The 18,470-nt window shown below is 41.2% G+C and overlaps 1 protein-coding gene across 2 annotated transcripts in view; it reads left to right on the top strand.

Annotated features, from left to right (window-relative positions):
• The window catches only part of OSBPL1A (oxysterol binding protein like 1A), a 117,219-nt gene that overhangs the window by 23,356 nt on the left and 75,393 nt on the right, over window positions 1-18,470 (top strand). For both annotated transcript variants that reach the window (XM_015420745.1, XM_015420746.1), the window contains exons 3-13: window positions 346-431; window positions 6,481-6,555; window positions 8,250-8,361; window positions 10,894-10,979; window positions 13,527-13,671; window positions 14,481-14,548; window positions 14,626-14,670; window positions 15,366-15,439; window positions 15,518-15,581; window positions 16,678-16,776; window positions 18,141-18,266. In XM_015420745.1, the coding sequence (XP_015276231.1) occupies window positions 346-431; window positions 6,481-6,555; window positions 8,250-8,361; window positions 10,894-10,979; window positions 13,527-13,671; window positions 14,481-14,548; window positions 14,626-14,670; window positions 15,366-15,439; window positions 15,518-15,581; window positions 16,678-16,776; window positions 18,141-18,266 (980 nt within the window). The remainder of the gene's footprint in view (window positions 1-345; window positions 432-6,480; window positions 6,556-8,249; window positions 8,362-10,893; window positions 10,980-13,526; window positions 13,672-14,480; window positions 14,549-14,625; window positions 14,671-15,365; window positions 15,440-15,517; window positions 15,582-16,677; window positions 16,777-18,140; window positions 18,267-18,470) is intronic.

Consider the following 18,470-nt stretch of genomic DNA (forward strand, 5'->3'; position numbering starts at 1 on the left):
TCCTGGAGTTTTTTATATTAGACTTTTGCTTAAATTAAGAGTTCCTGAAGTCTGGATTTTTAGTCAACTACTTTTGTCACAAACTTCCTCATTTCCAGTTGGACCAGGAAGTTAAGAATATTCTCAATTATGAAAACATTATCTCAAGAAGAAAAATGCTATTTCTGGGAATGTGTACAAACCATGGAGGTACCCTTGCCTTAGCCATCCTGGTTGAATTACTGAGTTGATGCCTGTCTTTTTATAAAAAGAATGTTTTGGGCAAGTGGTGAATGCAGCTTAACGTTCAGTGTTCTCTTTGGTTGCTATATCCTACATTTATCATGTTTATATTGTTTCCTGTAGGCAGAAGTAAATCTAATTTGGGATGGACTCCTCTTCATCTTGCATGCTACTTTGGGCATACCAGTGTTGTGAGGGACTTGCTGAAGGTATAACTTTTTGTTTGTTATCTTTTAAATTGCTTTATATTATTGCATGACAGAAATAGGATATTTTCAAGAAGAGATCTTCTAGTTGGGCATCAAAAACCTAAATAAGCACTAAAGTACTTTTTCTTGAAGTTTCGAAAGTTTATATGCTAGCAGGGGTCTTGTTGTAGAAAAAGAGCTGCCAGAGCTCATTAGCATAACTCATTAGCATAACTTATTTGCATATGCCACGCCCCCTGACATCACCGGAAGTGACAGAAAGCCACACACCCCTGACATCACCGGAAGTGTGTCAGAAGGCCCGGCTACTTACCCTCCTGCTTCATCCTCATTCCCAAACGGAATGAGGATCGAAGCAGAGGGCGGGGTAAAGAAGGGGGCGGGGCTTCACCACGTGACCGCCCCGCCCCCTAGAGGTTCTCTTCCGGAGCTCCGTACCTGAGAGCTCCCCCCCGACTAGAGCCCTGTATGCTAGTGATTTTAATGAGTCTGAAGCCCCTGTGCACATGTTGGGGGGGGGGGGGGGATGAACTGATTACAGTGAAAACAATTTGCAACTCCCATTACTAATCCCAGTCTGGGAAATAAAATATGGTTTTAAAAGGAAGATTACTGGGTAAGTTAGTAAGAGAACAAGAAGCTCTCTAAGTATCTAGTTCCCTGGCTGTTTAGGACTTTAAAGGTAATGAGCACTTTTAATTATATGTGTGAGGCCTAGAGAGCCAGTGTAGTTCTTCTGACGAGGCAGATTATGGTCTCGGTAACTAACCTCAGCAGCAGCCTTAGTGATGTGGTTTTTTTGCCAGCCAGTTTGGTGTAGTGGTAAAGTGCGCGGACTCTAATCTGGGACAACCGGGTTTGATTCCCTGCTCCTCCACTTGCACCTGCTGGAAGACCTTGGGCAAGCCATAGTTCTGGCACAGCTGTTTTTGAAAAAGAGCAGTTTCTGTTAGAGCTCTCTCAGCTCCACCTACCTCACAGGGTGTCTGTTGTGGGGAGGGGAAGGGAAAGGAGTTTGTAAGCCGCTCTGAGACTCCTTTAGGTAGTGAAGGGCGGGGTATAAATCCAATCTCCTCTTCTTCTTATACCACCTGAAACTTCCAGACAGTCTTCAGAGGCTATCCCGCCACCTGTAACCCATTCTGGTTATTTTTACATTACACTCACTCTCTCCTGCTCAGTGTGCATACATACTGCACATCTGCTGAGGACTTACGGTTACATGTTTCTCAAAGCAATGGGGAGAGATATGGGGAACAAAATTTTAGTCTGGAGTATGCATGTTTTGTTTGCTTGTACTTTCTATGCGCTTGCTCAGTATGATAGCTGTATACACCTAATTGTGTATTTGGTATACATGTCGGATCACATTAGGCATAGTCATATATAGCTAAGCTTAAATCTCACACAAAATATCTGCACAAAATCTAAATGCTACAGTATGCTACGAAACTACAATGGGTTGAAAGGCCCATATCTGAATAAGCCTATTAGCTCATTTGTCATTAAACTTGGAAAACACATGTGTTTGTATGTCACATGTAAAGAATTTCATGTCACCCATAAGCAACGTGGATGTAGATATCTTATCTTGGTCTGTCCCTTCCCAGACCTTCAGCAACAGTGTTTGTTGTGTCGCTGAAGCATTTCAGAACTGAGTTGAATCTAGTTTTCAAAAAGTACTGTGCAGTTTTGAGCTATTGTACCGCAGACATTATAGCACAGACATTGTAGCCACAACAAAGTGTGTATATGTAGGTAAATTCTATAAATGAAGCAGAACACTAATAAAATCCACGATTTAGCTTGATATTTATGCCAACTTTGAAATTTTACTTTATGAGTCCTATAACAATGCACTTGCTGTAGGCACAGAAAAGAACCTGTGGTAGCTATTAGAAGGGAACCTGCAAGGACTTGTGGGAGGCATACTTCATTTTCCTCTTTAGCTTCTCCCCACATTATTTTCTCCTGCATGCCTCCTAACAACCTCCATCTTTTCCTGATTCCTTCTCTCCTGCTAGGGTTGCCAATCGGGACATCTCTAGGAATCAGTGGATCTCCCAGCTACAGATATCAGGTCTGCTTCGGGTTGCCAGGTCCCAAGTTGGGAAATTCCTGGAAATTTGGGGGTGGAGCCTTGGAAGGGCAGCGACCTCAGCAGGATATGCCATATAATCCTCCCTCCAAAGCAGCTATTTTCTCCAGGGAAACTGATCTCTGTCATCTGGAGAGCAGTTGTAATTCCTGGTGATCTCTAGCCCTCACCTGGAAGTTGGCAATTCTTGTTCTCCTGGAAGAAACGACTGCTTTGGAGTATGGAGTCTATGGCATCATACCCCTCTGAGGGGTCTCCCTTCCTCAAACCCCACCTTCCCTAGGCTCCACCCCCCTAATCTCTAGGAATTTCCTAACCTGGAGTTGACAACCCTATGTCCTTCCCACCCCAAAGCCAGCCTACCTTTATCTGCCCCTCTGTCTTAAGCTGCCCCTCCCCCCCCCAGCAGCCAATTATGTAGAGCCAGCCACCAGGCCAGTCCCACTTCCATGGTAGGAACCCTCAAGGACTTGTGGGGAGGTGCCTCACTTTCCCCACCCTGTTTCCCCTTTCTTTCCCACTAGCAACCACCATATCTTCTCCCCTTTACCTGCTTCATTCTCTCCTTCTCGGCCATTCACCAACCTACCTTTTATTTGCCTCCCATCTTCATCTATATTATTTATTTACATCATTTATACCCCACTTTTCTCCACATTGGGGACCAAAACAGCTTAAAGTATTCTCCTCCTTTTTATCCGCACAACAACCCAGGGGGGTAGGTTAGTCTGAAAGCATGTGACTGATCCAAAATCTCCTGTTGGGCTTCCACAGCAAGATGGGGATTCGAACCTGGGTCTCCCAGACCCTACTCTGAAGCTCTAACTAGTACACCGCACTGGCTTTCATAGGGTGGCTGCTGTTGAACAGTAGCAGGCAGCCAGGCCTAATTGAGTCATGCAAATTAGATGTATCAAGTCACCCAGAGGTTGCCTCCAGGCCTTGGGTTGCCATCTTCCAGGTAGGACCTGGGGCTTTCCCAGAATTACAACTGAACTCCCGATAATAGAGATCTGTCCCCCTGGAGAAAATGATTGCTTTAGAGGGTGGACTCTGTGGCATAATATGTAGCTGAGGCCTCTTCCCTTCCCAAACCCTGCCCTCACCAGACTCCATCGCAAATTCTCCAGAAACTTCTCCTAGAGTGGGCAACCCTGGTTAGGCCTGGCCCTAATGAGTTCTACCTCAAAGGCCAAAATAGCCTGGAAAGGGCCCTGCCTCTTCCCCATGCCTTTTACTAACAGAACTAAACCTGGAATACTCTGGTTGCCTAGCAACAGCCATTGAGGGAATCTGCTGCTTAAAACTTCAGGTGCTCCTTTTATCATGTTTGCATTTTTTTAAAGCTCCCAGTGTATTTTTTGTTAGATTTCACATTTTTTTTCCTGCAAATATGGGTCCCTTTCAGGTTTGTAGAAAGATCTGTCTTGCCCGTTCACAGCTCTAGTCACCCGATTTAAGTATCCAAAGATATCCCAACTTCACTACTAGAGAATAAGATATGCTTCAAAATGACTAAAATTTCATAACTAGCAAATGAATAAATGCACCCTTGTGTCAAGGGGTGCTGCATCCAACACCCGCTTGACTTGAGTCTCTGCCAGAGGCAGTCAGTTACTCCTATCAGTTGAGTCATGCTATGTTTGTAGATGGATGGGAGGAAGCAGGTGAGAATGTGCGCTGCTCTTGAGTTCTGAGGTTGTAAAATGGGGACAGGAGAACCTTTTATGATGTTTGTAATTGTTGTTTTTATTGTGTTTTTTTAATGTTTTATTTACATTGTAATTGTAAGCTGCCTTGAGTTCCGCAAGGGAAAATGGTGTCTTAATAAATGTTTTAAATAGAGAAAAATAAATAAGACCAGAGTGGTAGAACCACCTTCCACTTCAAATTTGGCATCTTATTTATTGTCTTTACTGTTTTTGCAGCCAGAGTCATAATCAGCAAACCCTCATCCCACAATAAACCTCTTTCCGCAGGAAAACATAGAAGAATTTAAAGGTTGCTACTGCAAAAGTTGTCATGTGATTTGACAACAGCTGCTAGAAATTTCGCCACACACAGAGTAGTTTGTTTGTCTTCGTCTCTAAGCAGGGGTCATTTCGTAGAAAAAGAGCTGCAGGAGCTCATTAGCATAAGGTATGCTAATGAGCTACTAGGGGGGGAGCAAAGAGAGAAGGGGTTTAAAGTTTAAGCCCCTTCTCACTAGAGAAGGAGGAAAGAGGGAAGGAAAGAGAGAGAGTAAAGAGAAGGAAAGAAGGAAGGAAAGAGGGGATAAAAAGAGAGAAGGAAAGAGGGAAAGAAAGAGAAGGAAAGAAGAAGGGAAAGAAAGAGAGAAGGGAAGAAAGGAGGAGAAACAGAAAGAAGAAGGGAAAGAAAGAAAGAAAGAAAGAAAGAAAGAAAGAAAGAAAGAAAGAAAGAGGAAAAGGAGAGAACGAAAGGAGGGAAAAAGGAAAAGGAGAGAAGGAAAGAAAGAAGCATTGGTCAACTGCACTGGCACCTCTACGGAATCCAGCTTGCTCTTGACCCAATATGGCTTCATCTTCCTTCCAAAGAAGTAGCTTCTTATGAAGCAAAGAAGCGTATAGTTTGCCCACCACTGATAGTAAACTTACCGGCCGGTAATTGTTTGGGTCAGTGGGATCACCTTTTTGTAGATGGGAACTATTATTGCATGGTGCCAAGAGGTAGGCATAATCCCTGTCTCCTGTCTCGTTGATTTGTGTGAATATTGGTGCCAATATCTCCACCCACCAGTCAACATTTGCTTTGAAAAGCTCTGCCAGTATCAGGTCAGGTCCAGGAGCCGTGCCAGATTTCATTTCAGTTAGTAAAGATTTAATTTCTGATGCTGTGATTAAGGGCCATTTCTCAACCACCAGAGTATGAGCCGTTTGGGTAAGGATATTATCAGCACATGAAGTCACAGATAAGGTCTTAACATGTGCCTTCCAACAATTGGTGGAAATGTAACAATGGAGCGGAGATCTGGTCAAATTTGATATCAGAGAAGTGCAAAGAGGTGAGGGTGATTTGGCCAAAGAAGCCCAATGGGGGGGGTGAAATAAGCCCTCACAATTTGATCCCAATTGATTGTTCTGCTACATGTGTTTCATCATTATTCCCAGCTGTTGCTAGATAAGCTATTTATGTGTCTGAAAAATAAGGAATGGACTCTAAAGAAGTTGAAATTAATGACCTAAAGGTTCTTGGGTCGTCAAAAGTGTTCAGGGTGTCCTGACTCTCAGTTGTGAATTCTGTACAGCTAGGTAATTGTTAAACCACATAATCCCATTTAGTGCTGCATGTTTAGCTTGTTCTGATCTCTTTGTAACCCATTTGAAGAAAGAGGCTGAGCTGGAGCCAAGCTGAACAAACTAGATTAAAAGCTATGATGCAGTCGACTGTTTTCCACACTTCAGAGGCAAAAAGAAAGCCTAGCACTCTGTTCAAGAACAAATTAGCTTGCACTTGGCCAGAGACACAGCAAAATTATGTTAGGAAGGAATGATTGATCCAGATGACTTTGTATTTCAACTTTTTGAAAAGGAGACTGCTGTATGGATCAAGTATATGCTCCAGTTTTTCTTTTGTTCTGGAAGCTGCTTTGTGAATAAAGGTAGAATTTTCAGAAGATGTGCTGGCCAAATTTACTTTTGAGAACTTTCTTATCTGCAGTCTTACCCTTTAACAATGCATTCATTAAAAATATAATCCCATGTGGAGGTAAGCAGAATATACAGTTTGTCTTTCAAGTATAGAATCTAGACCTCCTACCAAAGGTAAACAAATCATTGCAGGTTTATAGACTGTAACCATTTAGAATCCTAAAAGGCCTACCTAATTTTAACAGTGCTTTCTAAGAGGCTTGAAATCATACCTCAAAGTCATATTTTGTGATATTGATTGACAAGAATACAAATGCAACTAAGTCTTGTCTTGTCTTTACAGGCTGGTGCTGAAGTAAATGTGCTAAATGACATGGGAGACACTCCATTGCATCGTGCAGCTTTCACTGGACGCAAGGTAAAAGTGTGTCATATTAAGCATATATACTTTGCTGTGTGCCTAACCATGTTTCTTTAATTGTATGAACCAAGCATAGCAATGCCTTCAGAGCAATGAGATCCTTGAACTAGTGGACTGTGTGCAAATGCCAAACTATGAACACTGATTTGATATGCCCTAAGAGGGAAGAAAGGGAAATCTTGAGATTTCCCTGAGATGCTGAAGTCACTGAAGTTGTGCAGGGCCAGAAAAAAAAACCTGCTCCTGAAAACTTAGCCGAATATCTGGTAACTGTGGCAAGGGTGTAGACTTTCCAATTTCCCGGGGGGGGCTGGGGCTGGGCCAGAGGCATTGCTTTGCTAGGAGCAAGGGTGGCTCCCGGGGGAGGCTGAGTACCTTCCTGAAAATTTCGGCGGGGGCTGAAGCCCCGCCGCCCCCACGAAGTTTACGCCTATGAACTGTGGATATGTGCAAAAGTGGGGGGAAAGCCTGATAATGCCAGAGCACTGCAACAACAGCTGGAATGTGGGACTTCATGGGACAGTTGTCCAAATTATCACAAAGTTAATCTCTGTCTCTCCAGTGAGATTCTAGCTTTCATATAAAGAAACCATGACATACAGTACTAATTAATTGGTCAGTCAGTGACACAGAATTACATACAGGTGGCACCGACTCCTCTTGTTATTCTTGATGATTATAGGAAACATAGTGTGGTGCAGACATACTGTCCATTGCTGGAACAAATGTTTCCAGAACAAACAGAGGAGCTTCCAATTTACTCAGCTTTGTAAAGTAATGATTATATCCAGAGACCATGCTTTCTTTATTATTTATATGGATTAACAAGCTATTTTACATAGGACTTTCTCCTACACATAATCAGCCAGCACTGTCTCCGGAAACAATCCTGGGTAGACAAACATCAGTGTGAACCATGTGGCAATGAGATACTCCTGGCTGTATCTAAACTGTAGCAACAGAAAAAATGTGCTACAAAAATCTGCTATAACAGTATCTATATAAGATCTGATATTTTCTGCATGGTAGTGGGCACGTACATGACTAGGGACAATTGAGGCTTCTTGTGTATAAGCAAAGTTCTCTGTGAATTGGCCCAAGGATGTCTTCCGTGAAAGGTCTTTTAATGGTTTATATTGTAACTTTATGGTGGTTATTTTATTGTAATATTTCTGCATATTTCTTCTGGAAAAGAAAAAATAAATATTTCTTATGATAATGCAAACTATTAATGAACCTTATTCATGTGCGCCTAGGAGATGTGTGTATGTATATAGGTTAATTAGTAATTACATATTAAAAACGTTAAAGTGTGATAACCTATTACTCATGAAGAAGTATATTAATATTTAGTCTTAATGTATAGACTCTTGTGTGCAAATTCTGCATACACTCACTTTTAGCAATATCACTGAATTTTCTTGGAAGAAGGCTTGTTTCAGAGATATGCAGTTGTTGTTCTCATTTGTTCTTAGTCATTGGGGACATCATTTGATGATTGCATGTATAAAATATAATGCTGTGGGTTTCCCTGTAAAACTTTTTGAGTTCTGGTTAATTTTTATGTGGCATTCATTTCCAGGATACAAATTGCAAAGATATGAACTTTCAAACTGACTGAAAGCAAAAAAAGATCTCTGTTTCAGAGTATCAACAAGTTACCCTATAATGGTACTGAATTTCTGTTTCAGGAGGTGGCTATGCTGCTTTTGGAATATGATGCTGATACTTCCATTGTTAATGGGAATGGGCAAACTGCAAAAGATGTTACACATAACAAAGAAATAAGAGAGATGCTAGAAGGTATCTGTTCTGTGCAATGTATGAACTTTGGATAGTTGGGACTGAAAATCTAGTAAAGGTGCCTTGCAGGGGCCGTGTCTGGCTCAGTCTCATTATGGTGAACTCTTGTGTCCGTAAGTGAATGGCTGAGATGATTTCTTCTTGCCAGTAATGAGCACTGTATAGATTGCTTAAACCCATCTGTCCTGGTTGCCATGAGGATTACTTCCTGCTACAAAGTTTGTCCATGTAACTCTAGAAAAACTTTGTTATATGAAGTTCACCTGTATCAGAATAATGTTTAGCAAAGGCTATTCTGCATGGTAAATCTCTGCACACCGGATGATCATTTTGTGGATGTACCTTTAAGTGGATCCATGTTTCTGCTGCTTTGAATAAGCAAGCCTGAATTTTTTAATTCAACAGCAGTGAAACTTCCCAAGTGCAAAGTTATATAATTGGATGGCTTTGTTAGAAAGTAAGGGAGCACAACATTGTGGCTGATAGAGTAGTCTTAACTCTGATATTATGAGAAAGCAACAGGCACGCAGTCCTGTTTTAACAGGGGGCTAACAGCTGGGGTCTGAATGTTGTGATGAGCAAGCTGATTGGTGCATTGATACCTTGTGTGTGTGTGTGTATTGTGTGTGAGCCTGCTGTCTTGTTTAGATTAGGCTTCAAATTTCTGCTTCTGAGCAGAACAGTTGCCTCAAAACTTATTTTATAGAGAAAATGTTAGTATAAGGAAGGTATGTTTAATTCATCTAAAGTATGTTTTGGGGAGGGAAATAATGAAACATAGAATTGTGATTAAGAAGAATGTTTTGACCACAGTGATTCAGGTCCTGATCACATCCAGGTTAGATTACTATAACTCTGTCTACATGGGGCTACCTTCAAAAACAATCTGAAAAATTCAAGGCCAGGCTATGATCAAGAGTTGGTTACAGGGATCATATCACCACTGTGCTGAAATGTCTTCACATTATCTGTTTCTGGGCACAGTTCAGAGTTCTTTGGACCTAAACAGCTTGGGGCCAGGGTACATGAAGGACCAGCCCTTTCCATACTGTCCAGCCAGCCAGTTAAGAGCTGCCTCTCAAGCCCTGCTCTCTGTGTTACTGTTTTCAGAAGTGAGGTGGATGGCAACTAAAGACAGGGCTTTTGTGTGTGTGTGGTGGCACTTCGCCTTTAGAATACCCTCTCCTTTGAGGCTCACTTGGCACCTACTTTACTGTCTTTTAGAGACATATAGCTGCATTTTGCACTGGCTGATGTTTCTGGGTTGTCTTTAAGAGAAGCCCCACATACAATTAATTACAGCAGTCTAATCAAGGAGTTATATTAGCATGAATCAGCTTTTAGGAGAAGTTTTTTCCAGGTTTGCCATAGTATTTCTCTGCTTGTAGTGTTAGATGCTAATTATGATTACTTGAGTCTGCATGATATGGCTGGTTCATGCTGTATAGATCTAGATGGAATTGTTTACATATGTTGAGCACAAATGGGCTGTCAGAGATCCGAGCCTGGGTCCCCCTGGGCTATTGCTCCTGGTCTCTTGTGTGGAACCCCTGAATAACTTCCCAGACCTGTGGGTCCTCGAGGTTGGATGCACACAAGAAAATCAGACCATGTAAAACATATAAAGGTTTATTAAACTGTTAAAAGAACTGACTATGCAATACAGTCTCTGTAGCAACAACAAAGAAGCTAACTTTCTATCTAATACGTTGAATACCTTGGTATTAGATGGCAAATCTTTTGCAGCATAAAATCCATGCAGTAGCGTAAAAGCATTCTATATAATTGCAGTCCATCATGATGAAGCATAGCATACTAGCATGGTGTTAGCATAATTATCTCTGTCATATACCCTTATTATAGCTTTCTACTCTATGGCATTTGGTGGTCTCTCTGGTCCAATCAGGGATCTTCTTCTGAAGAAACTTCCAGAGGATGTTGGCAATGGCTCCTAATTCCCCCCCACTCCAGTTACACAGCTGAGCACAATTTCTCACGATTGGGCTTAATTACCACATTCCTGCCTCCAGCCTTGAAGGAGATAATAAACATAGTTGCAGGAAGGCTCAAATCATGAACACCTGTGAGCAGAGTAAGCCTTCTAATATTCACATTAACCCTTTAGGGAAATTATAGTGCTCTGCCTCACCAGGGCATATTTCCTTAATTGTGGACATGAAAGTAGATCTTGTGCAGGTTACCCTTCCACACAACCAAAGGTACAATATGACCTTGGCACAAAACTTTTTCCGGTTCTGTTACATAAGATTCTATAAGTAGATACTGAACCTGGAACCTTACACATGTAATATGTGTATTCTATCACCAAGTCTTAGCATATGTTATTCTGGAAGTTCAGATGAATACTGTTAATTCTTTATTAGCTGGTTCAGATGAATACTGTTAACTCTTTAGTAGCTGGTTTGAGGGGAAACTTACGAAATGCCACTGTTTTATTAAAGCTGTCTGCTAAAGGAAACACTTTTTTTTGAGGAATATTATTTTGATCAGATGTTTGTATTTTGAAACCAGCTGTGGAAAGAACCCAAGAAAGAAAACTCGAGGAAGTCCTCTTAGGAGCTGCAAGGGAAGGCGAGACTGGAAAGCTCACAGAACTGGTATGCATCATCAGTATATCTAATTCTCAACAAGGCCCAATGTGTGGATATTTAAATCCAGAGACTGGTGCCATAAAAAGATGAAACAGATCTTTATACACACTGTAGAAAAAACCCAAGTCTGCAAAAAAAAGAAAACCTGAAATTTAAAAAAAGATGCTAGGGAGCTAAAAAAAAGCCACAGAACAATATTGCCAGCCTTGAAGCCTTGGTTTCTGTCAGTAAAAGACAGGAGGAGAGCCCTTTCCAGGGCTGTTTTGGTTTCTCAGTCCACCCCTCTTCCCTTCCATCCTGCCCTTAAGGAAGAACTCATTAGGAGCAGACCCAGTAGCAACTACTAGGCAACTTGCTACCAATTTGTACAACTGATCCGGATGCAGTGGTGGCTACTGGATGGTTTGATGCTGCACAGCTTGCCTGGGCCCAGAGGCAGTTCTGCACAACTCAGCGGGGCCCAGCTGTGGCCACCATAGATCTCACCTGAACAACTTGCTACTGCACAACCTTTGCAACTTGGCTGGACTTTTCCCAGAAAGAGGCTGAGGGGGAAGGGAAGGGAAGGGGGAGAAAGCTGAGAACCAGTGTGATGTAGTGGTTAGAGTGTCAAACTAGGATCTGGGAGTAAAAGTAAGGTAAAGGTTTCCCTTGCTCGAAAGCTAGTTGAATCTGACTCTAGGGGGCGTTGCTCATCAGCCAGTGCTGTCCAAAAATAAGGGGGCAGGTAGAAGAAAGGTTGATTGGTGAGTGGGAGGGGGGAGAGAAAGAAGCAGGGAAAGGGGAGAGGTTATGGGGCCTTTCATGGAAGGGAAAGTAGTAGTGGCAAAGAGGAAAATGTGACCCCCCTGGAAGTCCTTGTGGGTTCCCACCAGTGTTCCCTCTAAGCTCACTTCTTATATTTGATTCTGAACATGGCAAAAATGTGGATAAAAATCCGTAGTATAAAGTCCATATACTGAGTATGGGACATGGTCTTAAAGACCTTATGTGGGTGGAATCCCTGGGCTTGCAGAAGAATACAAAATATTTTAAAAAGTCAGAGGTTGTAATTTCCCCGCCAAAGTGGACAATACCAATGGATTTGTTGTGAAATCTTGCAAGACCAGCCACCATTGCAGCACTGCCTAACAACAAGGGTTGCCAACCTCCACATGGTGGCTGGAGATATCCTGATATTACAGCCGACCTCCAGGCAATAGAGATAAGTTCATCCAGAGAAAATGGCTGCTTTGGAAGGTGGACTCCATGGCATTATACCCCACTGAAGCCCCTCCTCTCCCCAAACTCTGCCCTCCTCAGGCTCCACCCCTAGATTTTCAGGTATTTCTCAACCTGGAGCTGGCAGCTCTACAAACAACCGAGGCACTAGAACATTGGGCTATGGCTGTCCTAGCATCATTGGATGGGACAGGAACAAAAAGTGAGAAGTGAGGAGAAGTTGAGAAAAGGATAGGAAGACAAACAGTGTAGAAAATGGAGGGGGGAGCCTGGAAAACAGAGGTGGGAGGAAATGGGGTGGTAAAAAGGCTTTGAAGAAAGAAAGAGTAGAAAATGTGGTGGGGAAGCCTGGAAAAAAGAGAGAAAGACAAACTTCAGAGAGAAAATACTGGACGGAAAAAGGGAAGGAGCAAAATGGGAGGGAGGGAAATCTGGAAAAGACAGAGAAAGAAGAAAATAATGGGTGGAGAAGTAAGTATAGAGAGAGAGAAAACTGGAAAACTGGGGGGTGGGAGCCTGGGAGAGTGAGGGTGAAAAATTGGGGGATAGAAAATTAGGCGGAAAGAGAGACAGGAAACTGGGAGGTAGATAGGGTTGCCAGCTCTGAGTTGGGATATATGTGGAGATTTGGGGGATGAAACCTGAGGAGGGCAGGGTTTGGGGAGTGGAGGAACTTTTATGGGGTATAATGTTATAGAGTTTGCCTTGCAAAGCAGCTATTTTCTCCAGGTGAACTGATCTCTGTCGCCTGGAGATCGGTTGTAATAGCAGGAGGCCAGGAGATCTCCAGCCACCACCTGGAAGATGGGAACCCTAGAAGTAAACAAAAGCCTGTAATGAGAGAATGGGGGTAGAAAAGCCTGGAAAATAAAAGAAAGTGGGATGGTGGAAGAAGCATGAAAAATGAGACAGGTTGCCAGCCGGTTTGGGGGAATATAGGAGATTTATTGTCAGATCTACTTATTTTTATTATATTTGTTTGTTTTTGAAATACGAAAAAATACCTGATGAGTATCCATTCAGATCAGGGCAGTAGCACTGGGGGAAGGGGGAGCTTAAAACTATTCTTTGCCTGGTGCTGATTCTCTGATAGAGATGACATACTCCCTCCAAGCTACCATTATCATGGTGGAGGGCAACATCTGGCTCAATACTGATTAAATTTCTCTTTTAAATTTAAATAAATGGGGAAAGGGGTGGAGAAAGTTTCCAACTAGGTAGAATAGCTTGGGGGAATACTACTCTATAATCTGAATAGACTGCCTGAGAACTTTAAGGAAAGAATTGCATGGATATGTAAGCATGATAAATGACCTTTTGGTAACTCTCTAGTTAAACAGGCCAAAGCCTCCTGACATTAACTGTATAGATCAGATGGGAAACACACCACTGCATTGTGCAGCATATCGGGCCCACAAGCACTGTGCTTTGAAACTACTCAAAGCTGGAGCAGACCCCAAAATAAAAAATAAAAATGGTAAGTTGCACAGCTTCATTTAATGAATTCAGATTATCTCTTTCATGTGAAAAGCAGATAAGTAATATTTCTTTTAAGATATTTTCATGAAGCTGAGCCTTCAGTTCTTCAGCATCACAGAAGTATGGTTAGATCCAGATGGGCAGCAGTATAATTAGTACACAGTCTTTGTATTGCAGAATTTTAAGCAGGATTTACATTGTAAGTAGATGCACATGCAGACAGAGCCAAACAGTGTAGCCATGTGCACATTTACCTGCAAGTAAACCTCATTGGGTACAGTGGAACCAATGAGCCAACCAAGGCACAGGCCACATGCTAAGAGTCAAAGGCCAGGAGCCCTTTGGCTTTTGCCAAAAGGCCTGAGCAGCGGGCCATGACCAAGCCTTATACTTGGAAACAGAAAAGAAAACAAGTGTTACAACTGGCAGTATGTTCTTACCATTCTTCCCTCCCCGTTGAACTACTTGAATTAAATACATGCTCGATCTTGATGAAAGTACTATTGGTTACCTGTTTGAATTAACAAACCCATTTCATTTTCCTACACCCGCAAGGTTAGACATGACTATGTTGATAGAGTATTTTGGAACCATGCTAATTTGTAAAAGGTGAAAGGCCAGGAGGAAAGGTCAAAGACTAGTAGAGGTTTCATTAATGACTCAATCCGAAGAGCAGCCCTGCTTGTTGCTGTTGTAAGAGCCAGACTTAGCTCTATGCAGCATAAAATTTATTGTGCTATTGTTGTCACCAGATGTATTTTTGAATCAGATCTGCTGAAATATATTCGTATCTTCTTTGTCAAACAGGTCAGACACCCTTGGATTTGGCTCAAGGAGCAGAAATGAAACACCTACTTGAAGGGGGAATTGGGAAGGTGGGAATAAAAGATCATGTATTAAAACTACTGTTCATGAGAAAAGTCTTGTGTTTTAATATCTCAATTTTTTATAGGTGATCAACAAACCTCTGAAACGATATGAAGGTCTACTATGGAAGGTGCATAAACCTTTTCTCCTTGTTGTCTTTATTTGCATAACTTTGAGCTATAATATTTCTTTAATACTACAGTAAATCCCAAAATATATCATACTATCTATTAGTTAATAATCCCATCTTCCTGTTCTTAATGACTTGAGGGCAGTGTATGTATGCTGTCTTCATTATTGTTTGGGGCAGAGATGTCTTACTTTGAAAATGTTTTTTTTCTGCATCCCTAGGGAATTCTCTAAATATATAGAAAATCTTACACTGTTTGTGAGTGGGCCTCTCTTGCTGCTTTATGATAAGTAAACTTCATGGTTGAGTTGCTAAGAGAGGGAATACTCATGGCTCACAAGGAATTGTAGAGAGAGACAAGCTATTAATAAATACTCGCCCTTTCCCAAATCTCACTCAAGGATGCTTTTAAACTCTGAGGGTACTTGAACTGACCAAATTCCCTTGTTTCTATTGGGCATAGTAATAATGATGTGCTCCTATCCTAGTGGCCTTTAGAAAGGATTTTTCCCCAATATGAAATATTTTTTTTAAATTTTGAGTGAGACGTATTCTGCATATTGCATTGTTTAAACATAATGATATGGACTAAATTGATTTTATAAAAAGCTAGTACATGATGTCAAGATTATTCACTACTACTACTACTACTACTACTACTACTACTACTACTACTACTACTACTATGTTTACAGAGCTCAAGATTTTTTGGCTGGAAACCTTATTGGGTAGTACTGGAACATGGAGTCCTGTCCTGGTACCAAAAACAGTAAGTCTGAAATTAACCACTATTCTTGATTGCTGTGATATTGATAATATTATTAATTTCTTGTTCTCTCTTTTACAGGGTTGATATAGGAAATCGTAACCGCCGTCAAGGATGCAAGCACTTAACACAAGCCATTTGCACAGTAAGCAAATTCAAGGATTCTGAAATTCGTGTTGTATATGAAAAAATGGATGAAAATACTTGAGCTTAAATGAAGAACTCTAAAGTTTCTTCCAAACTGAGGTTTTGGTCTGCAGACACACAGACAAACCAAACTGCAGCAAACCAAACTGCAGCAGGGTTTTTGGTTTTGCCCGGCATTGTTGTGCACTTGTCCATCATCCAGATTTTCCCTGGCTTTGATGCATTTCTTGAACTGCATAGCAGGTGCCTGTACTCATAGCAGGTTTGTCACCTACCACATGGACAGGGCAAGTCAAGATCATCAGACCTCCCTGCCAACTTCTTCTGCCATTTTCCACCAGCAGCGGACTATTTGCTAGCCTTTTAAAAAATTGGTAGTTGGTATATTGCTGTAGCATTGGACCATTATAGCCATATGTGTACTATCCCCCCCTTTTTTTTGGCAGGCAAACAGCATTCCAGCAAGGGGGGAGGAAATAGCAGACATGAGGGAATATCACTGAGGAGCCCCATATGGGGATGCTCCATTGCTGCTGCAAATGTGTCTGAATTTGCATTGTAATAAGACCACAACAGGAAATTGTTGCCATGTGGAAGCAAACTAAGAAACCTACCTGGAACCTCCTAACCTAACTCCTGCAGCACAGGGACTTAAACAAATTGTTTAGCCATTCTTGAGCATATAAAGTTCTACATATATGATTTTTTTTTGGTAATAGCTCTGAAACAATCTCTCATGCTGCAAATTTTTGAGTTTTATTTTCCCAGGGTGGTTGTGATTTCTTGTTGATGTAGCATACAGGAATAATAATGATGGGAAAGCTAATTGCCACAAAACAAATGTTATGATTTAGATATATAGCATCTCAGTTCATGGACACCAATCAAGTAACAAACATATTTAAGTTGTTGATTTTTATTATATTTTTAAAGTTTCATTTTTATATTATCTTTTACCCTTACAGTAATGGATTCAAGAGATGTTAGAATAAATAGCCATAGAATTAAACATCTGCAATTCAAATCATTTTAGCAGATTAATTTATATGAAGCATTACTCAGCGGCAAATTGCTGTCTTTGATCTTTACCATAGGTAAAAAGTGCAGATGGTTGTCTATTCTCTATCAAGTGCTTTGATAATACAGTTCACAGTTTTAAAGTCCCCAAGACCAATCCTCAACAATCAAGAGAGGTAAGCTTCTATTTAATTAATATCTAGTAGCTTGCAGGCTCAAGTCTGGGGCAAAATCATTATCTACAGGTTGGTTGAGATGCAGCATCAAAATGTAGGGTTTGGCACTAAGTGAACAAGCCTTTATATGTCTTTAAGACTCACACCCCTCCTTACTTTACATGCTATGAGTGAATTGTTTATTTCCTGGTTTCTGACAAACTTTTAAGATTGATGTTTCATTTGAACTGGCAGGAAAAAATGATGGATTGCAGGCCTAGCTTGGAGAAAAGCACAAACCCAGAGTTTGCTAGTAAAATGAAATGTGAGGCTATGGATTACCAGAAACACAAAGTATATAATTTATGGTGTGTGAGGAGAAAGGAGAATGTGCAAACCTAAGACACCCCCAAACTTGTCATCTAGCACCAAACTGCGGTACGGGATTATGCCTGAACCAAGCCACTGTGTGGCTAATCAGGAACCATCTCTCAGTACTAAATATCTTTACTTACTGTGCAGCGCTAGAAATAACAGAAGTGGAATTGACTAGAAGTAAGGCAATAGCCTAAATTTACTCTTCAAACTCTTCCTCTCCTTGTGTTCTTAATTTCATTTGTGTCAATTAAGGAAGGCTGACAGTTTAGTACATCCCATGATGCACCATTGCTGCATGTGTAATCAAAACAGACTTTTTAGAAAATGGCTATGAGGAGCAAGTCTTTACAAGGGAAACCAGGAAATCAGTCTTTACAAGTGAATATATTCAAGAGCATAAGACTGTTCAAGATGCACATTTTTAATTAAGAAGTATCTACCATGTGCTTGGACATCTCCTCTTTTACTCTAAGACCTCAGGAGTCTAGACAGACAAAAATAAATGCTGCTTCACACAACCCATAATTCACTTATGGCATTCACTGCCTTAAGATATACTAATACCTTAGATGTTAGTATTTAAGATGAAATAGACAAAATCAAGGAGGATAGTTTTATTCATGACAAGTAGTCATAATGGCTAGATGTATCACACATTTTCTGATATATTGCAAATCCAAACACCAGTTGGTGGGGGACAGTGGCGGCGGAGGCAGCTCTGTTCATTTCCTGCCTGATGGCTTCCATGAAGTATCTGGCTGGAGTAGATGGATCTTTGGCCTAAGCCAATAGAGCTTTTCTTAAGATTAGAAACAAAGCCATTTCTGAACAACCCAGCTCTCTTTTGTTGTTCACTGTTCTTTGACTCCTCGCAAACTCCTTTTAGTTGTCTGTTGCCCACTGTAGGCTGAATAGGGTCTGATTTCATTTTCAGTTTAGCGTGCTGCATATTAAACAGTAGTAAAGATGTCTGGTTTCTTCTTTTCTGACCTCTTTCTGTTTTCCAGAACTGGGTGCAGGCTATTGAAGACCATTCAGCATATAGCACACACTACTGTACTCAAGAACAGTGGAGTGACAATGAAGAAGAGGACGATCCAGTATCAGTTGTTGAGTTGCAAGACTCACTTAAAGTAAGTATGAGAAGTAGCAGACTCTTTACTCACATGGTAAGTAGAACTCTCAAGGATCTCGTGCAGGACAAAAAGTAACAGCGTGATCCGCTTTATCTGGATCTGTCCATTGAAAGGAGATTCCCTACATTTGCTTGTTATCAGTAAGTGCCCTTCCCTTTTCATGGGAGAGAAAGTATATCTCCTTGCCTTCCACCAGTCTGT

This window comes from Gekko japonicus, unplaced genomic scaffold (assembly GCF_001447785.1).
Source record: "Gekko japonicus isolate JY-2015 unplaced genomic scaffold, Gekko_japonicus_V1.1 scaffold1602, whole genome shotgun sequence".
In the NCBI taxonomy this organism is placed as follows: domain Eukaryota; kingdom Metazoa; phylum Chordata; class Lepidosauria; order Squamata; family Gekkonidae; genus Gekko; species Gekko japonicus.